The sequence below is a fragment of the Accipiter gentilis genome, chromosome 29 (genome assembly GCF_929443795.1).
Source record: "Accipiter gentilis chromosome 29, bAccGen1.1, whole genome shotgun sequence".
Taxonomy (NCBI): domain Eukaryota; kingdom Metazoa; phylum Chordata; class Aves; order Accipitriformes; family Accipitridae; genus Astur; species Astur gentilis.
The window spans coordinates 16,373,611-16,395,981 of NC_064908.1; the positions used below are offsets into that span (position 1 = coordinate 16,373,611).

The 22,371-nt window shown below is 44.6% G+C and overlaps 1 protein-coding gene across 2 annotated transcripts in view; it reads right to left on the reverse strand.

Annotated features, from left to right (window-relative positions):
- Positions 1–21,513, reverse strand: part of DDX31 (DEAD-box helicase 31) — a 51,530-nt gene extending 30,017 nt beyond the window's left edge. Inside the window, exons 1-16 of one of the 2 annotated variants that reach the window (XM_049832731.1) lie at positions 21,066–21,513; positions 20,754–20,824; positions 18,883–19,136; positions 18,611–18,686; positions 18,089–18,132; positions 17,568–17,638; positions 16,916–16,980; positions 16,000–16,044; positions 14,371–14,412; positions 12,593–12,657; positions 11,663–11,782; positions 10,619–10,725; positions 9,632–9,867; positions 9,099–9,275; positions 6,364–6,423; positions 362–412 (exon numbers count right to left, since the gene is read on the reverse strand). In XM_049832731.1, coding sequence (XP_049688688.1) covers positions 362–412; positions 6,364–6,423; positions 9,099–9,275; positions 9,632–9,867; positions 10,619–10,725; positions 11,663–11,782; positions 12,593–12,657; positions 14,371–14,412; positions 16,000–16,044; positions 16,916–16,980; positions 17,568–17,638; positions 18,089–18,132; positions 18,611–18,686; positions 18,883–19,136; positions 20,754–20,824; positions 21,066–21,471 — 1,890 coding nt within the window. In that variant the 5' untranslated portion in view covers positions 21,472–21,513. Of the gene's footprint in view, positions 1–361; positions 413–6,363; positions 6,424–9,098; positions 9,276–9,631; positions 9,868–10,618; positions 10,726–11,662; positions 11,783–12,592; positions 12,658–14,370; positions 14,413–15,999; positions 16,045–16,915; positions 16,981–17,567; positions 17,639–18,088; positions 18,133–18,610; positions 18,687–18,882; positions 19,137–20,753; positions 20,882–21,065 lie in introns of those variants that run through there. The other variant, XM_049832730.1, reaches the window with a different exon arrangement.
- Positions 21,514–22,371: the final 858 nt, after the last annotated feature.

Sequence of the window (22,371 nt, forward strand, 5' to 3'; positions counted from 1 at the left end):
AGCTCAGAAAAAATAGAAACACAGAACTGCAAGAGAGATGGCCAGTACTTCACAAGATTTGGCTTCCTTTGCAGGGAAATGGAGGGTGCTTCCTCCCAGCCAGTGGAATATTATTACACAGCTGATAACACTGGAGTTATTGAAGAGGAAAACAGACTGTCAAAACCAAAGCTACAGTAGCAATGCTGTATCCTAGCAAAACCTTGAGTCCCAGTCCTGCAGTCAGGAACATGTGGGTCTCCCACATCTGTAGGCATCAGCACAAAGACCAGCAAACTGCAGAGGGAGAGTCTGGACTGGAAAGGGTTTTAATCTGAGCAAGACTGCACTTCAGACATACATACATACACAGCAAACCTACCTGTACGATCCACGTAACTTGAGGCAGGTCTAGTCCACGTGCTGCAACATCCTTTAAAATTAATACAGAAACTACTTTAGTAAAAATGCTTTGAAGATATCAGCAAAGTAAGAACTCTTCTGGGATGGCAATCATGCCAGGAAAAAAACTGGCTATGCAAGTAGGAATTTTATGTGCCTAGTTTTGGGAGAGATGGACTGGAGGTCAGAAATAACGTTGAGGGTTTAAAAAGCAAGGAATATTGTTAACAGAATAATACAATAAAAAAACATCCACTACTATGGCCCAAAGCCTGGAGGATATAAAAACACCTATTTCAAAAGAGTGGTGTTGAATTACAGCAGTCTGCTGCAGTCCCTTTACAATATATCTGAGAGAATCAACTGTCTTAATGGTAGTGATACCTGTGGTTCTTCAGTTTGTTTCACTGATGAAAATGCACGTAGGCACCTACTGCCCCAACAGTGAGAGAGGCAGAATTAAATCTCTGGAAGGCAACACTATTTCTGAGCACACCTTTCTCCACAGCAAGCCTAAGAACTAAAACCAGGCTGTTTATGATGAAAAGGAAAATGGCCATAAAGCAAATGGTCAAGGATCCTAGGCCTTGAGTGGAATATCCAAAGATGCACTGATCTCCACCTACAAATAATTAGTTCTTTCCTAGGTGATGGTCTGAAGGTGAGGAGCAGATGACTTGCAGGTCACCTGGCCCTACAATAAAAGGCCAACAAACAATTTAGCAGAATCTGCAGGAAGCTGGAGTACAGCTCAAGGAGAGGGGACTTCAGCTACCCCTTAAGATTTTCACCAGTCTGGCTTTGATTTGGAGAAACAAAACTCAGCCCCGAGGAAAAGAGACTGAAGCTGCTGTCAGGAGTGTTATTTGATGTGCCAGCTGGTGAGAAAACCCATCAACTTGGAGAAGGACTTGAATGAGACCCTTTAGTTATCCATAGCCAGGATAGCTCAAAAAACATACCCTTTCAAAGAAAAAAGAGAGTTTAAATACTGTTCAAAACAAAGAGAGAGTGTAAATACTTTTCAATCTCCCTTCTTGATTTTCTGTTCATTAGTAATGTCCTCACATACTCCTTGGATTTTACATTCACCACGTGCAATAGCAGAGCAGGTGTGCAGGTTTAACTCTGTTAGGAAATGTTTTGGAACACATGTATCTTTTAGCTAGTTGCAAAATAGAATATATTAAGAACGTAAGCAGGAGCTTAATGTACTAAAAATGTGTCAGCCACCCACTGAAGTGTTTTCATGCAACTCCCACACACGTTAAAAGACTAGGAAGCTGATGTTTTGGCAGCAAAGGCCTTCCCATAAGCACTAGCCAGGTTGCTTTGTGGCTCCAACTGCAGTAAAAGAGGAGACACTTTCCACAGCGCCCACTCTGAAATAATACACACTTTCGCTCCAACACACTCATTAAGAAACGACTTGTTCCCAGAGTCAGAATGAACAGATGTACAAAAAGCCATTTAAAGGAGGTTGGAGAAAATAAATCAAGAGAAGTCAGGGAACACATACAGCAGTTACCAGGATAACAAGATTATAACCTCTACAGCATGATCAGACAGGAGTGCTGACATCTGATTCCTATCTGGCTGGCTCTTATATACTTCCACACTGACGAGTCTTTGGTCTTTTCCTATACTGTGCTGTAGACCCAGTAGTCTAGGAAAGGCTGTGTTTGATGAGAGGGCTCTGACCTTGGGACAGGGTCAGTTTACCAAAAATAAACAGATAGCCAAGCTGTCCCTGTGGTCAGGAGCAGGCACCTCCAACATGGGGAGGAGAAGTAGATGGCAGAGGCGCAGAAGCCATCCCTCTCATCCACCAGGATTCTTTCACTCCTCTTCTAAGGTCTCTTCTCTCAACACCCCTAGCTGGGAAACTACTGCTGCAGACAGTATTGTTCTCATGTGCATTTGCCAAAGCAAGCAGGAAAGTTGAAAAGGTTAACCGAAAGCCTAATAAATAGCCAGGGACAGCATTTTAGGAGGAGGCGCTCTCCCATCATCAGCCTTGTATTCACTATTGCTTTCACAATGCCACCAACTCCACTCAGCTGTTACTGACACATATCAGCAGCTATTCTCCTGGGATTTAACTTGGCTTTCTTTCAGAAGTGTCTTGGGAGTTACTGGTAATTGGAGTGTTTTGCAAACTCTCAAAGATTCCTCAGTATCAGTCCACCTGAGTCTCCTGTACTCCTTTTCCTCAAAGACCCCAGTAGACAGCAGCAAGGTAGAATTAGGATAAAAAGTTTGAGTTGATTTGCTTTCCTCTGCTGGCAGAGCCCATGAGCCTCCTGCTTCTCAGATCTTTAGAAAAATACTTGTGGGTCAACTTACCAGGATAAAGAATATAGCCCAAGCAACAATTATCCAGTTTTACTAGCACTACATTATTCCACACAAACACTAACCTGCTGCCAGTGCTCTTTCAAGAAGCCCAATAGATTTCTAATGTACTACTCTCCCTTCTTTTCCACTGCCCCAGACAGCATTCCCCTTTCCACGCATGACCTCACACCACCATTCCTTAATAACAAGGAAACCAAGAATATGACACCTCAGCAGGTCACCGTTGATTCCTTTCAATGGGCAATGGAAGGGAGAAGTAAGTGATCATCTCACAGGAGCAAGAAGAAATAATCTACACCAGGGCAATTTTAAAGAAACCCAGATGCCAAGCAAACACGATAAAAACAAGATAATCTGAAACCTTAACCATGTTCCTGCCCTGATCTCAATTGCAAGCCACAGAGTGACATGGCATCAAGGTACAATCCATCTGAGGACCCCCAGAAATGCTGAAATTTCTGCTTCTAACAATTCGTGTTACCAGCCTGTGCTCGTGGTGGTGGGGTACGCAGGGGTGGGTGCAAGGAACGGAGGGCAAAACGGCCACACTGAAAGAGAGGCGTATCGCTGCAGAAGATCAGAACCAACACAGCCACAAAAGTTTTGCAAGGGCTTTGGTTTGCTCAGTCCCTCTCACACAATCTAATTAGGGCAAAGGAAATTGCTAAAGTTGCTTTTGAAAGACACTCAATGGTGAGGTCTTGAAGGCCCTGAGCTTGACAATTGGCTGCCTACATGAGGCCTAGAAGTACAGATGGAAGGCAGCTTGCTCAGGTGCCAGGCTGTCAGTTGGATTAAAATGACTCATTTATTTACCAAAGAACCTCACAAAGTGCTTTAGCTAACAGGCAGAGAGGGCCTAACGGCTCTCCAAGCTGGGGAAGAAGCTCTCGCGCCTTCCCGGCCTGCCAAAAGTCATTACTGCCGAGTGTGGAAAGCCATCAGCAGGGTAGAGACCCCCGTCGGCAGGGTGACAGATTGGGCTGCGTAATCAGAGGAGGAAGGAGAGAGCACAGAAGCTGTCAGAGGCGAAAGCTCTTGGCTGGGGCCGCCAGAAAACTGGCAAGATGAGTTAGCGTGACTGAGTAAACAGCAAACAATCTCCAAATGATCTTTCCTCTCTCCCTGGAAGAGATGAACTTGTTTAAAAGGCACATCCCAAAGGAAGCCGCAAAGAACTTCAGTGAAGGAGAGAGAAATAAATCTGGATGAGACCCTCTGAGATACACGGCCCTTCTTTATTTTCTTGTCTGCCAGCTTATATTGTCTGGCAAAAATATTTTACGGAATATATTAATATACATATGACATAGAGCAAATTAATAAAAGGAACAGCAGGTCCCATTGCTTACTAGAGCGGAAAGATGGGTGGAGAACATGGCATAAGGGACAAGGGAAGGACGGGAACATTATTTGTGTTGCTCTTTTGTGAGCCAGGTTTCAAGATTTTGTGGGCACAAAATGTGATTTTGCAGTGAAAAGAACAGAACCATCTTTCCGCAAAACATTTTTGCTAATATGAAGAAGAGTGTCGAAAAAGCAATGCCCTCAGAGACAGGAGGTGGTCACAGTGCCTGGCTGCCCTTTGGACATCTGCGTTGGGGAGGCACCTGTAATGTGGGACTAGTGCAAAGTGTATCTCTATATTAAGGTGTCCATATGGTCCCCATTACTGTGGTAACAGGCCACCTCCTGGTTTCAATGCATTTGTCCTCCCAACATCTCTGTAAGATAGAACAGTGCTACTATCCCCATTTTACAGATGGGGAGCTGAAGCACAGGGAGATTTTGGACTCAGACACACAACTTACTGTGCTTAACGTGCTAACCATGTGCCAGCTGAGCCATAGTAACTGTAACTGTCAGGATTTGCATCCCTCCTTGCAGTAAATGCAAAGTAGCTTAGATTGAAACGAACGAGGGTTACAGTAAATGCATTACCTTACACTACCCTCTTCATGGCAATCTAGATTAATTCACATTACTTCCCATTTATGACAGGTCAAGAGCAAACACACAACTATCACTGCTCAGCTGACATGTGGTTACTTGCCTTGTCATCACAATTCCACATCCACTTGTATGGAGTCTGTGGCATAGCAGAAAATTAAACTACATCTCCAGTGTCTCAAGAGGGTGATCCCATCCACTGGGATTTCTTTATCCAACTTCTTCTTCTTCCTGCCTTGTCAATAGCTGTACGTTTCCTGGCAGATTTTCCCTGCCACAGGCTGCATTTCTCCTTCGAACAGTCTCACCAAGGAACTGATATCCCAGTGATTGCAATGATTCTGTTTTCTCTTTGACTAAAATTGAGCATTCGCTGTCTTTCCAAACTCATTAAACTGAAATTTCAGTAACAAGACATGTCCCTGAAATTTCTCAGTTATAGACAGCATTTGCATGAAGGATAACAAAGTTCAGCTATTTATTATTTAGAATTTACCAAATACTTTTTATCTTCAAAACACTTAATCTACAGCACTGAATGATTTAAGGTTTGCTATCCTCCTCAGCTGAGACACTGAAGTATTTCCTCCATATATAGGGAAACTAAGTTATAGTTACACTTATGCATTGCAAAGATGCATTTTGACCTTGATCAAACCATTGAAAGGTTGTACACACAAGCAGGACCAAGACTAGCATGTAACAAGTACAATTTTACAGGTGATGCAATATATAATTTGGCAACCCTAAATCAAACACTCCTATAAACATGGCACTCCTTGTTTGAACCGCAGGCATGAAAATAAGATAAACTTCAGCTCCCAATCTCTGAAAAAAATTGCAACTAGTTTCCTTTAAGAATAACGTGCTGCAAGAACAGGAGTCATTTCAGAGCTGGAGAGGGTTTCTCAGCTCTAATTACTCCCGATCGCTGTAATTTACAAGTTTGCAGTGGGTAGAAATCGCCAAGATTCACACATTTTCAGATCAACAGCTGCCACTATTAGAGAGCAAATCGTGCAGCCTTCTGCACCACTGCAGCAGGCTAGCTGTGGCACCGACAGGTCAGAAACGAGAAGCGGAAGGTGCCACCACAACACAAGGGTGCCAGCAAACTTCAGTAGAGGACAAGAATTTCTCCCTCAGCACCCTTGAAGGAAGCTTGAAGGGCAAAGCATGGAGAGCAGCAGAGCATGTGCATTTCTAATGACACCATTCTCTGGTTGGGCTTCCCTTCCATCCCTGCAGGTTTTTGTTTTTAACCTTGGGGTAGTCATTAAGATAGGAAATATCACATTACATCCAATTTACCTGGCAGTTATGGGGCATACAACAAATCAGGATTGCGTTCTACTGACTGCATGTAGAGGGCAAGGCTCCAGCTTCAAATGAACAGATTTTTCCAGACATAAGACCATGCAAAATACTTAGAGGCCTCTTGTATAAGACACACGCTTTTTCTGTATATGGTACCTTGCAGCAAAAGAACATATAACAATCTGCAAAGAGGGTACCAGTCCTTATTTAATATGTAGTTGTAGAAAAAGAAGACGACTTTCCTCAAGGTCAGGCAGCGAGCTGGAATTAGAGCTCAGTGCCAAATCCTCTGTTCTAGCATTAGGTATCAGACAGGCCCATTAGCATGGAGCTGCAAAGGGACTCTAAGTTACTTACAGTGCAAAGCAACATGCCGGTCTTGGATTTTAGGAACTCCTGGAAGACCTCTGTTCTTTCCTAGAGGATTGAAACAGAAAAAATTAAAAGAGTGCTGATGCATGTTACAATCAAACATAAAGCAAATCAGCTAATGGAACAATCTATGCCTCATTCACTATATCATGTACAGCTTCAAAAGCAAAGGAACTGAGTTCACAAGTTCCAGTCAGACACTTCCTGCAAATGGAAAAAAAATCTATGGCTTACAGGTGTGGTCCCAGGTAGGAAGGCACAGAGGCTGGGGCAAGCCTGAATGCATTTGGTCAAATCAAAGCAGCCAACACCTCCACAGTTTGCACAGAAATACGGCGCGTATATGTCAAAAACCAGTAACTGTTTTACATGGAGAGGGGATCCACAAAAGATTCAGCAGCAGCAACAGAAGCACTGGCATATTTTATGGGCAACACAGGCTTTTGTGAATGCAAGAAAAAGCTGGGCATCTTAACTGCTGTCTGTCCAGTCGCACGATGAGCAGGATAAGCCGATTTTGTTGACACAGCAATATAGTCACAAGAGATCAGCCTCATTGTGCCCAACGGGGCATGCAGACAGTCACTGGACTGACTGTGTAATTATTAAGTATCAGGGATGCTCAGCTGCACAGTTGCTCATGTGAACTGTTGTGGGGTAAGTCTTCAAAGTAACAGGGCAATAGAGGTGAGACCTTGGCCAGAAACCCCTGCCCAAGGGGGCAAGGAGGCAGGACTCCAGGGCCCTGCAGGCAGCTGCCACAGAGCTCCCAGGGCACCCTCCCACAGCCTTCCCACAAGAAAAAGCCTCATACTAGTGAGGGCCACCAATGGGACTGCAGACACTGGGATGGAGATTGTTCCTTCCCATGAGTGTCAGAGGCAGGTGCTCCCCAGCCTTGTCCTCATCACTGGTCTGCACCTGCAGGATTCCTGCAGCCCCCACTTTTAACAGGAGCTCAGGCTCCTGGGCAGGGCTGTCCACGGCCCCCAGATCTCATATTACCCCACCAGCAGTTTTTGAGCCATTGAACCCCAGAATTGCAGGAACCTGCCAGTACAACTCCTCCCTTACCTTCAAAAGCCTCCTGCTTTGTCAGTCCCAAAACCTTCCTAAGCACACTCCAGTTAGTTTAACTAACTACCCTGGGGTGTGATATTTTTCTTGATAAAAGCAACAGAAACTGATTCTCCAACCCACATTAAATCACAATATTTGCTATGACACAAGACAATCTCTGAGCACTAGTAACCAAAGGCCTCAGCAGCATCGGATCTCCGCTTGCCAGTACCACCCACCCACCTACATTCCCTCTCCTTAGCTGTGGGGAAACCACCACGCACTCACACTCCCTTGACCTGATTCCATTTACTCTTCTTTTCAGAGCTCAGGCTGTCTCTGGCCTCAGAAACACCATACCTGCTTCCTTCCTGTCCCTTTTGCTTCCTCCTTCCAAAATATCCTTGTTTCCATGTTTCAAGCCTTCCTCCTCAGAGTTCTAGCTAGGAGTTAAGTGAATGTCCTGTTATGTTGATGATATAGAAGAAACCTTACATACTTGACTCCCAGCTAGAGGTACTGTTCTGGGAAAGAAGGGAAACTTGGGCCTTGCCGACACACTGAACCCTCTGCTGACAAAAATTAAAGAAGAGAGCACGCTGTATCTTGTTGACAATGACAGCAGCCGTGCTCAGCAGTACCATATGGGATCCACAATTTAGCTCCATTAATGCTCTTAATTTGAAGACATCAAGCACTAATTACACACTGGGTACTAAAAAGGCAAAACCCTTCCCCTGGTGCCAGCTACTTAGTGGTGTTCTGTTGGCTTAACAGCTGGTCAGGGTAGAGTTGGGCCAGACCAGGCCTGCTCACTCGCTCAGGCAGGCAGGTTGAGGAAAGGCCAGACTGCAGGGACAGCAAAGCACATGTTTCTGGTCTCCACAGGATGGGAATGAGTGAGAAAAACAATGGCTCTTCACCTCTTGCTTCATCAGAAGAGCTCTATTCATTTACCATCTCTGCTGTGCAGCTCAGAGTAGAGCGGTAACTCTCTCCATCACAGACCAAGGGCAGGATCAGGGGCTGACCTTTCAAGGGAGGTCCCTCAGCTACTGAGAGAAATGCTGCAGTGACAATTCATTTGACACTCTTCTCCTGGCCTCTCAGCCCTGTGTAGCAAGCTCCAATCTCATCACCCAGGCCTATCCAGCTAAAACCTACACCTATTTTGGGGTAATCACCATTACATTGTTATTATTCCATCCCACAGAAAAGAGCAGTCTGTCAAGACATGGTTCTTCAAAACCAAAGCCAAATTGCTCCATCCTTATCTAATGGGGGCAACTTACTGGGTAGTAATGTTTTGGGGCTTGGATGAGGTTTTCCTTTGGCATTAAAAGCCTGTCTTGACCACTTGAGAGAGAACCATGGATACATAAATGGTTTAAGTGCACCCACTGGGAATACAGAAAGGCTGTCTCAGCCTGCTGAAATAACACCTCTTGCCTCTTCAGCTGTGTTTTGCAGATATAGCTACCAAGGTACTTTCCAGAAGTGGGACAACATTCTTATTCTCATTAGCAGATGGAAGAGTGAGGCCCCTAGAGGTGAAATGACTCTCTGTCCTCTCTTCTGCCCTCCTCCCCAAAATAACCACATAATAAATCATAGGGAATAAGGAATAAAACTGCGTATCCTGACATTTTAAGAATGCTTACTTCCTGTTCCATGTTGCCATGCAGTCGTAGAAACTGTAAGTGCGCAAAGGAGACAGATGAATGTTCAGGTTGTTCCGATTCTAGCCCTCCTGAAAGGACATTTAGAAGGAGCTCATAGTGGAATTCCACTTGTTCACAGCTGGAGAAAAAGATGATCATCTTGTGGTGTTTTTCAAGCTGCAAGAAAAACAAGAAAAATCGCACATGACCATTTCCACAGACCTCTCCCAATTCCCTGATCATTATAAGATCTATGTGGCTTCCACATCTGGAGATACGCTTATCCGGGAAAGGATTATGGAGTTTGACACCAAATGCTGAGACCGCAAAAAAAGTATGAGTGCTGGCTGCACAGGTATCTCAATGCCAGCATGAGAGATGCAATAGCACCTCAGCTCTTTTGTGGCTCCCTGTACACCAGATGCACTTCAAAGCCCTAGACCTAAGCCACGCTATCCTTGATAGAGTAACAGATAAAGGAGTTGGAAAGGGCAAGGGGCTACTTAATAATACAAACACAAACAGAATCTCACCTTGCATTTCTCAAGGATAAAAGCTGCTAATGTGACAAGCCTCAGTTTGCTGGGGACCATCACGACATACTGCTTGAGCTTCTCTGGAACAGCAAAGTTTTCCTGGTCCATGTGGTTTGATGAACTACTGGCTTGTCTACCCGTTTGTGATGCTGGTTTGAGTGCCTTCTGGATTTCATCTGCTATGGAAATGCTGATGGGATCATTCAAACTGATATTGGCCAGTCGTGTTACTCCTAAATCACAGAAAATGAAAAATACATGCAGTTCAGTCCGGGGTGCTGCTGGGGAGCGCGATGATACAGTCACAAAAAACGAGCTAACGCAATTGTATTAAAAAGCAATGAAGGGCAAGGAACTAATGAGCCATGCCTCGGACACTGACAGAACACAACCACAAACTTCAGACTTCTCAGGGCTTAGCCAGGCTTAGTTGCTGTGGGCTCCACTAAAAGCATCACAAGACACTACTTCAGCCAACTGTGCTATTTTACATTACATAAATGTCTTGACCAGATAGACAGCATTTGGCAGTCCTGTTTTTTAAGTGTGTGTGTGGGGAAAAAAACCCAGCAGATCTTCACTCTATCAAGAGTGCAGGAGTCATGAGACCTGGCTCAATTCTTGCCTCAGCAACTGACGTCTTGTACGATACTGAGCAAATCACACAACAGCTGTCCTGTCCTGTCCTGAGCTTTTTGCCTTAATTCTATATTTGTAAAGGAAACAAACAAACCAGTGCTTCCCAGCTTCACAGTGACTTTGCTCTGGAATTTGAGATGTATGTAAGGACCATGTAAGTATATACACTGACAGAAATTCCAGTAATGAAGGACAAGTGTCATAAGCCCAAAGAAATCAATAGGCATTATTCCACTTCTGCAAAGGGCTTCAGACTGGGCTGTAACATAATCAGACTCAACCCATTATTTTGCAGTTGCCTGTGTGTTATTCAGCTAAAAGAGACACCATCTGTCTATAACCTACCTTCTGTGAGGGTGGCTGAGAGCAGGACATTCTGACGTGTCTCTCTCTCGGCATTTAAAGCATTGAGTATCACAGCTACATCCTTCTCAAAGCCCAGGTCCAGGATCCTACAAAAGCAGCAGAAGTGATGAAAGATGCTGTAGGAAGGAATGAGGAGAAAGTCTTAATGCTACATGAGCCAATTAGGAATAGAGGAAGTGCTAGAGCTGATCAGATCTTTGGCCCATCTGGCTTCATGTTCCATCTTCAACTTTTGCCAGGGTCAGACACATTAGAAGACACTGACGGAATTTCTGCAATGAATAATTGTACAATAATATGTCCAAAGGGGACATTTCTGCCTCATCCCAGATATGTGGTGCTTGGCTGAGGCCACTGAACATGAATGGTTTAAGATCGTGTGCACGCTCTCTCTCTTATTTTTCAAAGTTATTTAGCGAATTATGATCCTGGTTTCGGCTGGCATAGAGTTAATTTTCTTTCTAGTAGCTGGTATAGTGTTATGTTTTGGATTCAGTACGAGAAGAATGTTGATAACGCACTGACATTTTCAGTTGTTGCTAAGTAGCTTTAGACTAAGCCGAGGATTTTTCACCTCATGCCCAGCCAGCGAGGGGCACAAGAAGTTGGGAGGGGGCACAGCCAGGACAGCTGACCAAAACTGGCCAAAGGAGTATTCTGTACCATGTGATGTCATGCCTAGTATATAAACTGGGGGGATTTGGCGTGGGGCATCACTGCTCAGGAACTAACTGGGCATCAGTTGGCGAGTGGTGAGGAACTGCATTGTGCATCACTTGTTTTGTATATTCCAATCCTTTTATTCTTACTGTCATTTTATTATTGTTATTATTATCATTATTAGTTTCTTCCTTTCTGTATTATTAAACTGTTCTTATCTCAACCCAAGAGTTTTACCTTTTTTTTCCCCGATTCTCTCCCCCATTCCACTGGGTGTGGGGGAAAGTGCGTGAGTGGCTGTGTGGTGCCTAGTTGCTGGCTGGGGTTAAACCACAACACATATCTAAACACTTGAAAGTTTACCTGTCTGCTTCATCAATAATCAGCCACTGAGTGCGACGGAAATGAATACATTCTGTGGACTTGATGTGATCAACCAGGCGACCAGGAGTTGAAATGAGGATATTTATCCCTTTACGTAATCTGTTTAGATTAAAACACACAAAAAAAAGAAAAGAAAAAGAAACAAGAAAAAAGAAAGAGAAAAAAAAGAAAATAAAACATACAGGTTAGCAGTAACTCTGGAATAGGAACCCAGAGTGAGGAACTGGAACCTACAGAGGAAAAATCATGGCCATAGTAAAATCAGCAGGGACAGTGATTAAAACTGAAACTTCTTGCACAGCTAAATTTTATCCTTGATCATCATTGATACTCAGAGGCATACTCGGTGATAAGGACAGGGTGGAAAGAAATATTAATAATATTAAAAAAAAAATATCTAAAACACCCAAGCTAGGTTTTCTTTTCTAATTGAGTACTTTCTTTACTGTCAAGAGTAAACTTCTTTTTGTGTATACTTATACAGAGAGAAATGAAAATTCCATTTTGGATTACCAGCTTACAATTCAATTCTTGAAAAGGGAATGAAAGAGATTTTTAACACCAGGAAATCTCTTCTCCAGAAAGCAATTTCCCCCATAACAAACACTGTAGACAGCACTTGGTGGTAAGCAAATACAGGTGTTTGTCAGAAGAGAAAAAAAAATACTGACACAAGAGATCATCTTCTCAGAAGGCTCATCAACATTTTAGAAATAGATCCAACTGGGGGAAGTGAATACTTCCTGCTGACCCAGTCACTGTATCTGTGTAAGATCCAGGGGGATCACAGCTTGATCCAAACTCACAATCCTCTCTCACAGTAAGAAAAGCACTCTAAAGAAGAGTAACAGATAAAAACGCTGTAGAGCAGAAGAACCCAAAATACAACTTAAGAAGTTGGCTTCCTACCTGGCTTTTTCAGATTTTCTCTTTTCTCCCCCCATTAGCACTCCAGGCACAATCCAGGCAAATGGCTACAGAAAGGAAAACCAAGACCAATATAGATTCTTAACAAAGAGACAGAGCCTAATCCAAAAATGATATTTCTGGGCAAAAAAAGAAAGGACTGGGGCTGACAGCACTGTGCATCTGATTTGATCTAACAGATACAGTCTACATGCACTCTGTCACCCACAGCTACATATCAATGGCACCTTTAGTTCTAGCCACATAACTTGCTTCCCACATCATCTAGGAAGATAGAAATGCAATCATTTTTGCACCACTTCCAATCACATAATAATATTTCTTTTCCTTCTCGCCATGTAGCCTATATGTTCAAAGACAAGATACAATGCTATTTCTTCATCTTGCCTTTAAGCAGTATCTTCCTGTGGCCAAGGAAAATTTAAGAAAAAACACAGCACCTGTAAAGTTTATAAATACATACACAGACCTACATGCACACAGTCACCATGTCTGCGAACATTAAATGTCAGTCTCATTGATATTGGCAGGAGTTTTTGCCACTTACTTTAATGAGGTCCAATCCTTCATTGAATCCAATACTGTCCAATATTTACAGGGGAGATAATCAAAGCATAGTACTGCCATTGCCTCACTCAAGAGGAAACGCAGGACAGAAGCAGAGCACAGCTTGTAAGGACTGCACAAACGTGTGACTGGTAAATAGGCTTAAGTTTGCATGGGTCACTGCTTGCCAGAAATGCTCCAACAAAATAGTTTCTACAAACAGAGTTTCTTTTTAAGGTTTAAAATAAGGAAGATGTCTAAGCAAGATCCAGGCAATATAACCTTAGCAGTTGGCATTAGAGTGATTGTGTCAGAACAGCTCAATCAACCTTCTTCTCTCTCAGTAATTACATAACCATATTACACTTTCCAGTCATCCAGTCCTTCCAAGGTCCAGTCAGACCACGATCTAAATCTTCTGCTTTGGGTCACTATGACAGTTTACACTGAACTTGATGGTTACTACATATTATATGTAACAAAATTGAAGGGAATCAGTTTAGACTTCATCCTTTGAAGGACATCAAAAGTCCACTCACAGTAATTTCTCATTACTATGGAAGAAGACTGAAGTACTTTAAACCTCAGCATGACACAAAAAATATCTGACTTGGTCATTCCAGCACTACAAAAGACTTGGAAAGTGCCTTATTATTTCAAGGAAAAAAAAAAAAGAAGAGGGAGTGGGAATATGGATCAGATGAACGATTTAGATACCTTCTAGCCCCATGGTAAGATACTCCGCCTCAATTAAAAGGAAAGCCCTATCATTTGATGATTTTAAAAGCCTTCTAATTTCTTCAGGCATTCAATTGGCAAAGCAGTTCACCAAGTTCTACTCCCCATCTGTCTAGTATTAGTTTCACTAAAACAGTACTTGTCATTGTGAGAGTTTCCATTCATAACTCAGACAGAAACAATGGCAGGTACTTCTAAAAACAAAACGTTGTGAAAATCAACTACACTTGTTTATGAAAACATGTGCAACTAAGGTGCCATAATTAATCACTTAATTGTTCACGTAATAGTTTAAAACATTCCACAGGGAAATCAGGCACTTAAGTCTTAAACAGATTTATCTTTAAGGACCATATATCTTGCCAGATGCTGGATCTCCTGAAGCATCCAGTTGAATTCACCGGAACTGAAATTGCTTAGCATCTTACAGCAAGAAGCTCAAGGAATAAGAAGAACACAGAACATTGAATTCTTACCTTAAGTAGTTTCTGCATTGTATCAAAACTTTGGAGTGCAAGCTATGGAAATCAACAAAAGAAAGTGAGCTCTGAAAAAGCCCCTGGACTACAAAGATGGACAACAAGCCCCTTTGACTCAAAAATCTATAAGCTAGTTATGTATATCATCAGGATTCTAAATACATCCTTAATTTTTCTTTTAGAAGCTGCTTATTATTTTATTCTCTTGCATAATCTTTCTTTTATTATATTTGGACCTGTTCAAAAACCTCTGTACTGGTTCAGCTCCACAAGCCAGCTCTCAGAACAAGAGAGACTTCTGCTGGCTTCTGTGAATGCCCCAGGGAGAAAACAAGCCAAAGCCACAGAAGATTTTGCTCCACTGGAAGAGTAAAAAGGAAAATGGCACAATTTCTGGAAGAAAACCACTAGGAAAAGGAAATGCAGCCCAGAGGTTAGTTATCTTCTGGCAGTCAGGGCAGCCCACGTTATTCCCTCACCTGACCAACGGAGTGATCTTATCACTGGATCTTTCTACCTCTCCATTTCCCAGTCAGTAGAAGGGAGATGGTACGCACAAAGCTTGCAAACCTAAATGTCTGGTCAGTAGGAAGCATATAGCTGTTGGGTTTAATGTACCATCTGACAGCCATTTCTGCTGTGGCAATGAAGACGACCAAGAAAGGCAATGGTGCCACCCTGACTCATTCATGGAATGAGTATGTGAGCAGGGCTTAGTTATGGGAGTAGAACTGTTTTAAATGCTTTGACTACACATGCTACATACTATCACTTGCCAGGCTCTCAAGAAGGCCATTCCTTTCAATACAAAGTAAAAACCAAATGTAATTACAAATTATCTTCATAAGTACTCTCAACAGCAGACCTTTAAACAAGCTTACGCACAGTTTCCTACATGCTTAGTATTCATACAGCATCCTAGAGAGGCAGTAAGTTTGCTGCTGTAAAAATTTAAATAGCTTCAGAGCTTTCTCCTTTCATGGAACCGAGCTGAGATATTGCACTGCAGGTTGCATAAAATATTGTGCCCCAAACTAGATACCTGCAATCAATTCTCCACATGGAAGTTATTATCATTTGACATACAAAAAAAAAAAAAAAAAAAAAGGTTGATACCCTCCTCTGAAATTGCCTTTGCAATTGCAAATAATATAAATCAAATAGAAGAGAGTTCAGTGGAGAAACCAAGTCTTGGAAGCCTCATCTTCAGCATTCACTTACGGATTTAAAAAAAGGGCTTTAAAAATGAAACGTCTGTATAAACCTACACATTTGCAAAGCTGATTTCATTGGTTTTACTTACTTCCCTGTGTGAGCTAGGCAAGCTTCTCCCTCCCATTTCTCCCTCCCATGCACTGAGCTACAGAGTTTCTCCAGCCTTCACAATTATTTCCAACTGCATGAGGAAAAGTTAGAGAGTCCTTCTTCCTTACTTCAGTATGGCACTGAACAAAAATGACAACATGCATCTAGAGAGCAAACGCACTTTCTGTGAGGGCAAGATTTCAGCAAAAGGACAGACAACGTTTCCTAAGACAGTCCCTGGTGGACTCGCATCTACCTACTAAAAACCAGTGTTCAAACACTCAGATTCAGACAGAATCAGAAAGAAAAAAGGCCACCTACCTCTCTTGTTGGGACTAGTATGAGCGCATAAGGCCCATCACTGCGCTGCAAACAGAGAAGACAAGAGGTCCACTAAGAAGAATGTAGCACTGATAAACAGAGCACTTCCACGTCTAACGGCTACTAGCCAATAAAGTGAATTCTGAAGGGTTTTAGTACAAGTCTGTACACAACAGCCTGGGGTATTGCCCCCTCCCAGCTTTTAAAAAAACCAACAATGTTTCAAATATCAAGACTGCATTGCCTTCTCTTTCCTGCTTGGAAACCCTGCTCATGGTCATACCCAACACTTTATTCCATACGCATACTGTTTCACTCTTGTATTTCTGAGTTGCAGAAACACTCTCATGTTTGATGTACAGCAACAATCTGTAGGTAGCAGCTGCAGACGGGTTGGAAACAACCCAACAATCCAGGATGGTTGGAAACAGTTCAACCCATAAGGAAAGTCAGGATGATCTCTTCCCATAAAAGGCACAAGAGATGGCAGATCTGCAGCAGCATTTTCTGGTCAACCAGATGATCCAAATTGGGAGCAATTATCAAATCTCACTCTATGTCAAAGATTAGAAACTTATTACTCCTAAAGACATGACAGCAACCTTTGTTTTCAGTTCTTCCGGCTTTGAGATCATCGCCTCTTCTGCACTCTACCTTCTCCAAACTTGACAATTTAGCTTATTTACAATTTAGCCTACTGCATGAACTAATAGGGAATGTGTAACATAGTTCTTGCATCCTCTGTATCTCAACAGTACAGGAGGATCACATAAGCCATATGCACAAATAAAGGGGAAGAGAGACTGCTTGACCTTTCTGTCAAGAAGAGACAGTGATGACTGCAAAATAAGAGCTGGATTTTATGTTTATTAATCTTAATACCAAAAGCAAATATATTTAATTCTGTTGCACCTACCTGTATTTTGGATTCCATTCCTTGCAAAGACTGTACAAGTGGAATCCCATAGGCAAGAGTTTTACCTTTTTAAAAGGGAGAAAATTGGAAGACCTTCCATCAAAAAAAAAAGTGACAATTACAGCAAATTAAAGTACCATTCATCCTACCATTCTTAAACTAGGGTCAGAGTCTGGAAAAGTTTTAATTAAGTAGAAAGTTTCCAAAACAAAAGATTGACAAGCAATTCACCAAAGGGTTAAACTGAAAAAAAGAGAGGTGGTGGTATCCCACTAAGATCTATCTAAATAAATATTCCCACCCACCCAAGAAAATGAGACATCCAGACATAGTTTGCTGTAGAGCAAGCACATAAGTTTGTAACGTAAGAGCGTATGCTGCTCAGCTCTGCTGGCCTCCTGGATCCGCATCCCCAGCATAAACCTTGGAATAGGCCCACGTGCAATGGCTGGCAGCTGCACATCAACATTCAGTCCCACCACTGCACTGTTACAGAAGTTTGCACGGCATCTGTCTGTGTCACAGCAGTCCCATGCCAAGCTTCCCAGCCTGTCACTTTTACGAGCTGTACTGGGAACGTGGGGTTTTGGTTCTGTTGTTGGGATCCAGTTTAATATGCCCCAGGGAAGGAGACTGACAATTAAATACTGACCTGAACCAGTCTGAGATCTCACTAGAGCATCTTTGCCTTGCAGGAGCACAGGAATTGTTTGCTTCTGAACACTGTGTAAGAAACAAAACAGATTAAGAAATACAAATGCAACGCAGGATAGAATCCTAAGGTTTTAACATACAGTGACTGTTTCAAAACTGTTTACCCCAAATTCCATGCATTCATCTCTGCGGTGTAGCTACATCACTAGAGGTGATTTTTAAGGAAAGCCACTGGATAGGCATCAGATGCGATAAATTGAAAAATGATGGTTTTATGATTCAAGTACCAAATTGGAAGGCAGGACTCCAAGGTTCCATCTTCAGCTGTGACAACTGACTTACTGTGTAACTTACAAGTTATTTCTCATCCCAGATTTTTAAAGCAACGAACCCTATGGCAAATGGGAAAGCTTAACAGGTACTGTGGTCTTCACAAACCAATAACATATAATGAAACAATCACAGATGATTGGCTTTAAGGGGTAGTGAAGTGCAAAATTCCTACATAAATTTGCTTACCTGGTCATGCTACTTATCTTTAGGACAGTGTTTATTGTGGAGATCTAGAGAGATAATAAAGAGCAGTAAACAGGTTTCATTGTCAAACTGTTCCTTTTGTTACTTTTTGTAGTACAAGACAGAGCAAAAAAAAGAAGACTGATGCTTATTCTCTCTATTACTGGTCCAGGGCAACTGGTTACAAGAGTTCCCATGTCCTCAAAACACTTCTTAGCTAATCAGAATTACACCACTGCTGGTACATCGTGAAATAGCAGACTTGTTAAAATACTGCACTCCCAAATAGTTTTCTGTGGTTTTCTGGTTACTACAAGTGCAACCAGTGAAGGGTGCTGGGACAGTGCATTTGGGGACAGATCAGGACGCTGGCCAGCTTGCTGAGCTAGAAGACTGCAACAAAATCAGGCAAAGTACTGGCAAGCCTCTCCAAGTCACCATGAATAAAGGTGCATCTCAGCTCTCTAACCTGCTCCCCACCCAAAAAAAGCATGTTTCAAGGCATACAGCCTTCCTGCCACTCACCAGATGTGGATGGAGGTCCAACTGGCTAAAAGAATCTGTAGTGAATACATTCTCTTGCACCTGCTGCACTGCTTTTCTGAGTTAGGGGAAACAAACCAAAACAAAAAAAAGCACATGGTGTAGTTAAAAATTATACAGTAGTATTCTGTGTAAACAGCAATGAAACGACACGTACTGAGCAACTGCTTTGCCCAAGCAAGGCCAAAAATTTAGGACACTGAATTTCAAGGCATTGAAAAGGGTTTTTTTCCCCTCCCATTTGTCTAAAATACCTGTGAATTTCTGGGATATCAGGGTTGTTTTTAAACAGGCTGGACGTCTTAATGAAAGGTTTGCTCTTCTGGCTTTCATTTTGGTTGTCAGTCAACTGCTTCTTAGGAAGAGATTTTTGTGACAAACTTCTCTTCTCCCTGATGTCAGCTTCTGCAGCACATTTCTTGAAGGTGTTTATTGATGGCTTACGTTTACGTTTCAAAGGTGGGTTTCCATGTGGAGACTGGAGCTTTCTTTTCACAGCACTAGACTGCTTTAATGTTAACAAACAAAACAGATAGCAAGAATTCATTAATAACTGAGAATTAGCAACATGACATTACATAGAACACAGACATCAGCCCACAAATAGATCCTTATTTTTGGAATCCCCTACCAAATGACTAAAGAAACTAAGTTTGACTTTTGCAGCTAGACAGTTCGTACTCTAACAGATTCACCACCAACCCTGAGACCTCTGAACACTACTGAAACGCAAAGAGAAATCTAAAATCATATATAGTCCTCATCTCTAAAGGATTTAATCTAGCTTCTCCAGTAACTGAGCAGAACACGCTCTAAAAATCTCTCAAAAGCTCTGCAAATCTCCCAATTACATTAAAGCCATCCCTGTAGGCTTCCTTCTTTCTGTGGGCAGGAAGGATGGCCTGTACTTCACTCCAACTTACGCTTCTGCCAACTTTCAGCGTTTCTGAGCTCTTTATTTCTTCTTCTGCAGCAATCAGTTTATTTTACTGATCTTCCAATCATCTTAAGCAAAACTTTTGCTCTCCCCAGATCCCTCCAGGAACAGTGAAGAAGAAAATTAAATTTAACTTCCTTTGGTCCCCAAAGCTCTTCAATGTCCCCCAGCCCTTTTTTAATGAACTTATTTTTCCCGACACAATTGCAGAACTCCTGAAACGTGTGAAATGCCAGCACAGTCTTGCTCCACTTTTCTTCTCTCCCCCGCTGTTAGTTGCACGCTCTGATTTTCTTTGTCCTCCTATGAACCACATTGTTTTCAAGTTCCATTACTTTTTTCACCTCTTTCTTCACATCTTTGGCAACAAACCAAAAACCTACCTCCTTCCACCAACATTTGCTACCAGAAAGATGATGGTGGTGATGCCATACCTCAAAGTACCTAATATAGCCAGGATAAACCCTAGCAAACACTTAACGCTCACATACTTTCGCATAACATTCTAAGAACTATTTAAAAATTAGGAATAATAATTGAAACAACCCAGAATCGCTGTAACAATAACTTCAAAATGGAAAACGTCTGCTTAACCCATTCTTGTTCTCCTCTCCTCAAACTCATGAGAGTAAAGCACCTATTCCTGCAGCTCAGAGCATTCCCACAATTAGAAGTTTCCCCTCCCTGGCAGCAATGCAGAGCATCTCTAAATGAGGCAAAGGCCTGTAAGAGCATTACCTGCACCTTCAGCCCCCAACGAGTCGAAAGCCACCGACACCGCCAGGAAAGCGCAGAGCAGTCCCACAGCAGCCCCCTTAGAGGGATTAGAGAAGCTCGTACCTGCCGTTTCCCACCCCTCCGCTCCCCGCCGAGTCTTCCCCCTCCACAACCACCACCCAAGGCGGCCGGGCCCGTCTCCCCGCCGAGCCACCGGGTCCCTCTGCAGGTATCAACCCCCAGCCAAAGGTTCGACTGAAGAACTTTTTGGACGCTGCCTCCCCCCTCCCTCGCCGACCACGCTTCCCCCGGGCCAAACCCCAGCCCCTGCCTCCCCCCCCCAGCTCCAGTCAGGGCGAGACCCACGGCCTTCGGCCCTCAGCAGCACCCCGGGGCCCGGCAGAGCGACGGCCCCGAGGACCGGCTCGGGCCGAGCCCCCAGCCTTCCCCCCCCCCCGCCGCCGCACCTACCCGGCTGGAGCCCCGCGGCGCCGAGCTGAGGTTGAGGAGCAGCGTCCCCCCCGCCGCCATGGCCCGCTCCCCTCCCGCAGGGCCCCGGGGCCGCCCCTCGGGCCGGGCCCAGCCCGTGAGGGCGGAGGCGGACGCGGGGTGGTGGTGGCGGCGGGGGGGGGGGGGGGGGGGGGGGGTGTTGGGGAAAGCCCTCACGGGAACGGGGCCGCTCGCCTGGGGCCCCCGGCCGCTAGACCACCCCGCTGCAGGGGCTCGGCGGGACGGGCCGCGGCCCGGTCCGTCTGTCTGTCTGTCTCTCTTCCTCCCGCCCGCGGGGCGGCTCAGGCGGCGGCGGGGCAGCCCCAGCCGGGGGCGGCCGGGGGCTTCGTCGTCGTCGTCGGCGCATGCGCGTCCGCGGCCCGAGCGGCCCCCCGTGAGGCGGCGGTAAAATGGCGGCGGCGGCGGCGCGCGGGGGCAGCCCCTCGCTGTCGGCGGGGGAGGAGGAGCCGCCGCTGGGGCTCGACTCGCTGGTCGAGGAGGCGGCGGCGGCGGCGCCGAGCGCCGGGTTCCGGTTGACGGCGGTGCGGCGGGAACCGGCGGTACGGTTGCAGCACGGCGTCAGCGGGTTGGAGCCGTTGGCCTGGTCGGAGGACCACCGGGTGTCGGTGAGCACGGCCCGTAGCATCGCCGTCCTGGAGCAGCTCAGCGACGTCCACAGCGGAGGGCAGGAGATGGTCATCCACCGCACGGCCGTGCCCGCGCCCTCCGCCGCCTGTCTCCTCAAGGTGAGCCGGCCGCGGCGGCGGCGGCGGGCACCGGCCGCTTCCCCCTCCCTCAACTCCGCCGGGCCCGGGGCTGCCACGCTGCGTGTCCTCCACCCCCGGGCGGCGGGGGAGCCCCCCGGGGTCGCCTTCCCCCTCCCCGCCGCCCCGGGCTGGTCCTGCCCCCGCGGGCGGTTTGCTGCAGCCCACGCGGTGTTGTTTCCTGCGTTGGTGTATTTTAAAAGCGTTGGGGGGAGGGGGGGGAAATATAAATAAATAAAAAAAGAGATACAGGCCGGTGATGTCCGGGTGAAATACGATCCAGCGCCAAGTGGGTTTCAGGGATTCCTAAGTTCAGCGGTTTTTCCCAGAAGCGCTTGAGCTCCGCTACTTTGATGACAATTGTGTCAGCGAAATTTTAAGTAGAACTCTTCCTTGGGTCGCTACCTAAGCTGAAAGGTTTCTGCAACAGGGACTGGTTTGGGCTTCAGAGGGCCACCTGACTTCTTACGCTCCTTAGCACAGAGGGGTGGCAAGTCTGGGTGAATATCCTACTAAGTAATAATTCTGTTGTTGTGGATCTGAGTTTTTCTTCCAAAGTGATGCTGAGAATATGGAATAGCTTGAATTGAAATATTGAGTGCTTCACAATTTGAATGTTATGCCAAGCGCCTTTAAGCACACACTTGGGAACAGAAGTATGAAAACAGGCTCTTTGATTCAGCAGACAAAGATTCAATAGCTGAGTCAAAACTATACAAATTCAGGCCAACAACGAAGCTTAAGTCTTTAAGAGTGACGTTAATGAACCATTGGAACAGTGTAGTATGGGTTGTGATAGGGGATGCTCTATTTCAAGTGGGAATTAATTCCAGGAA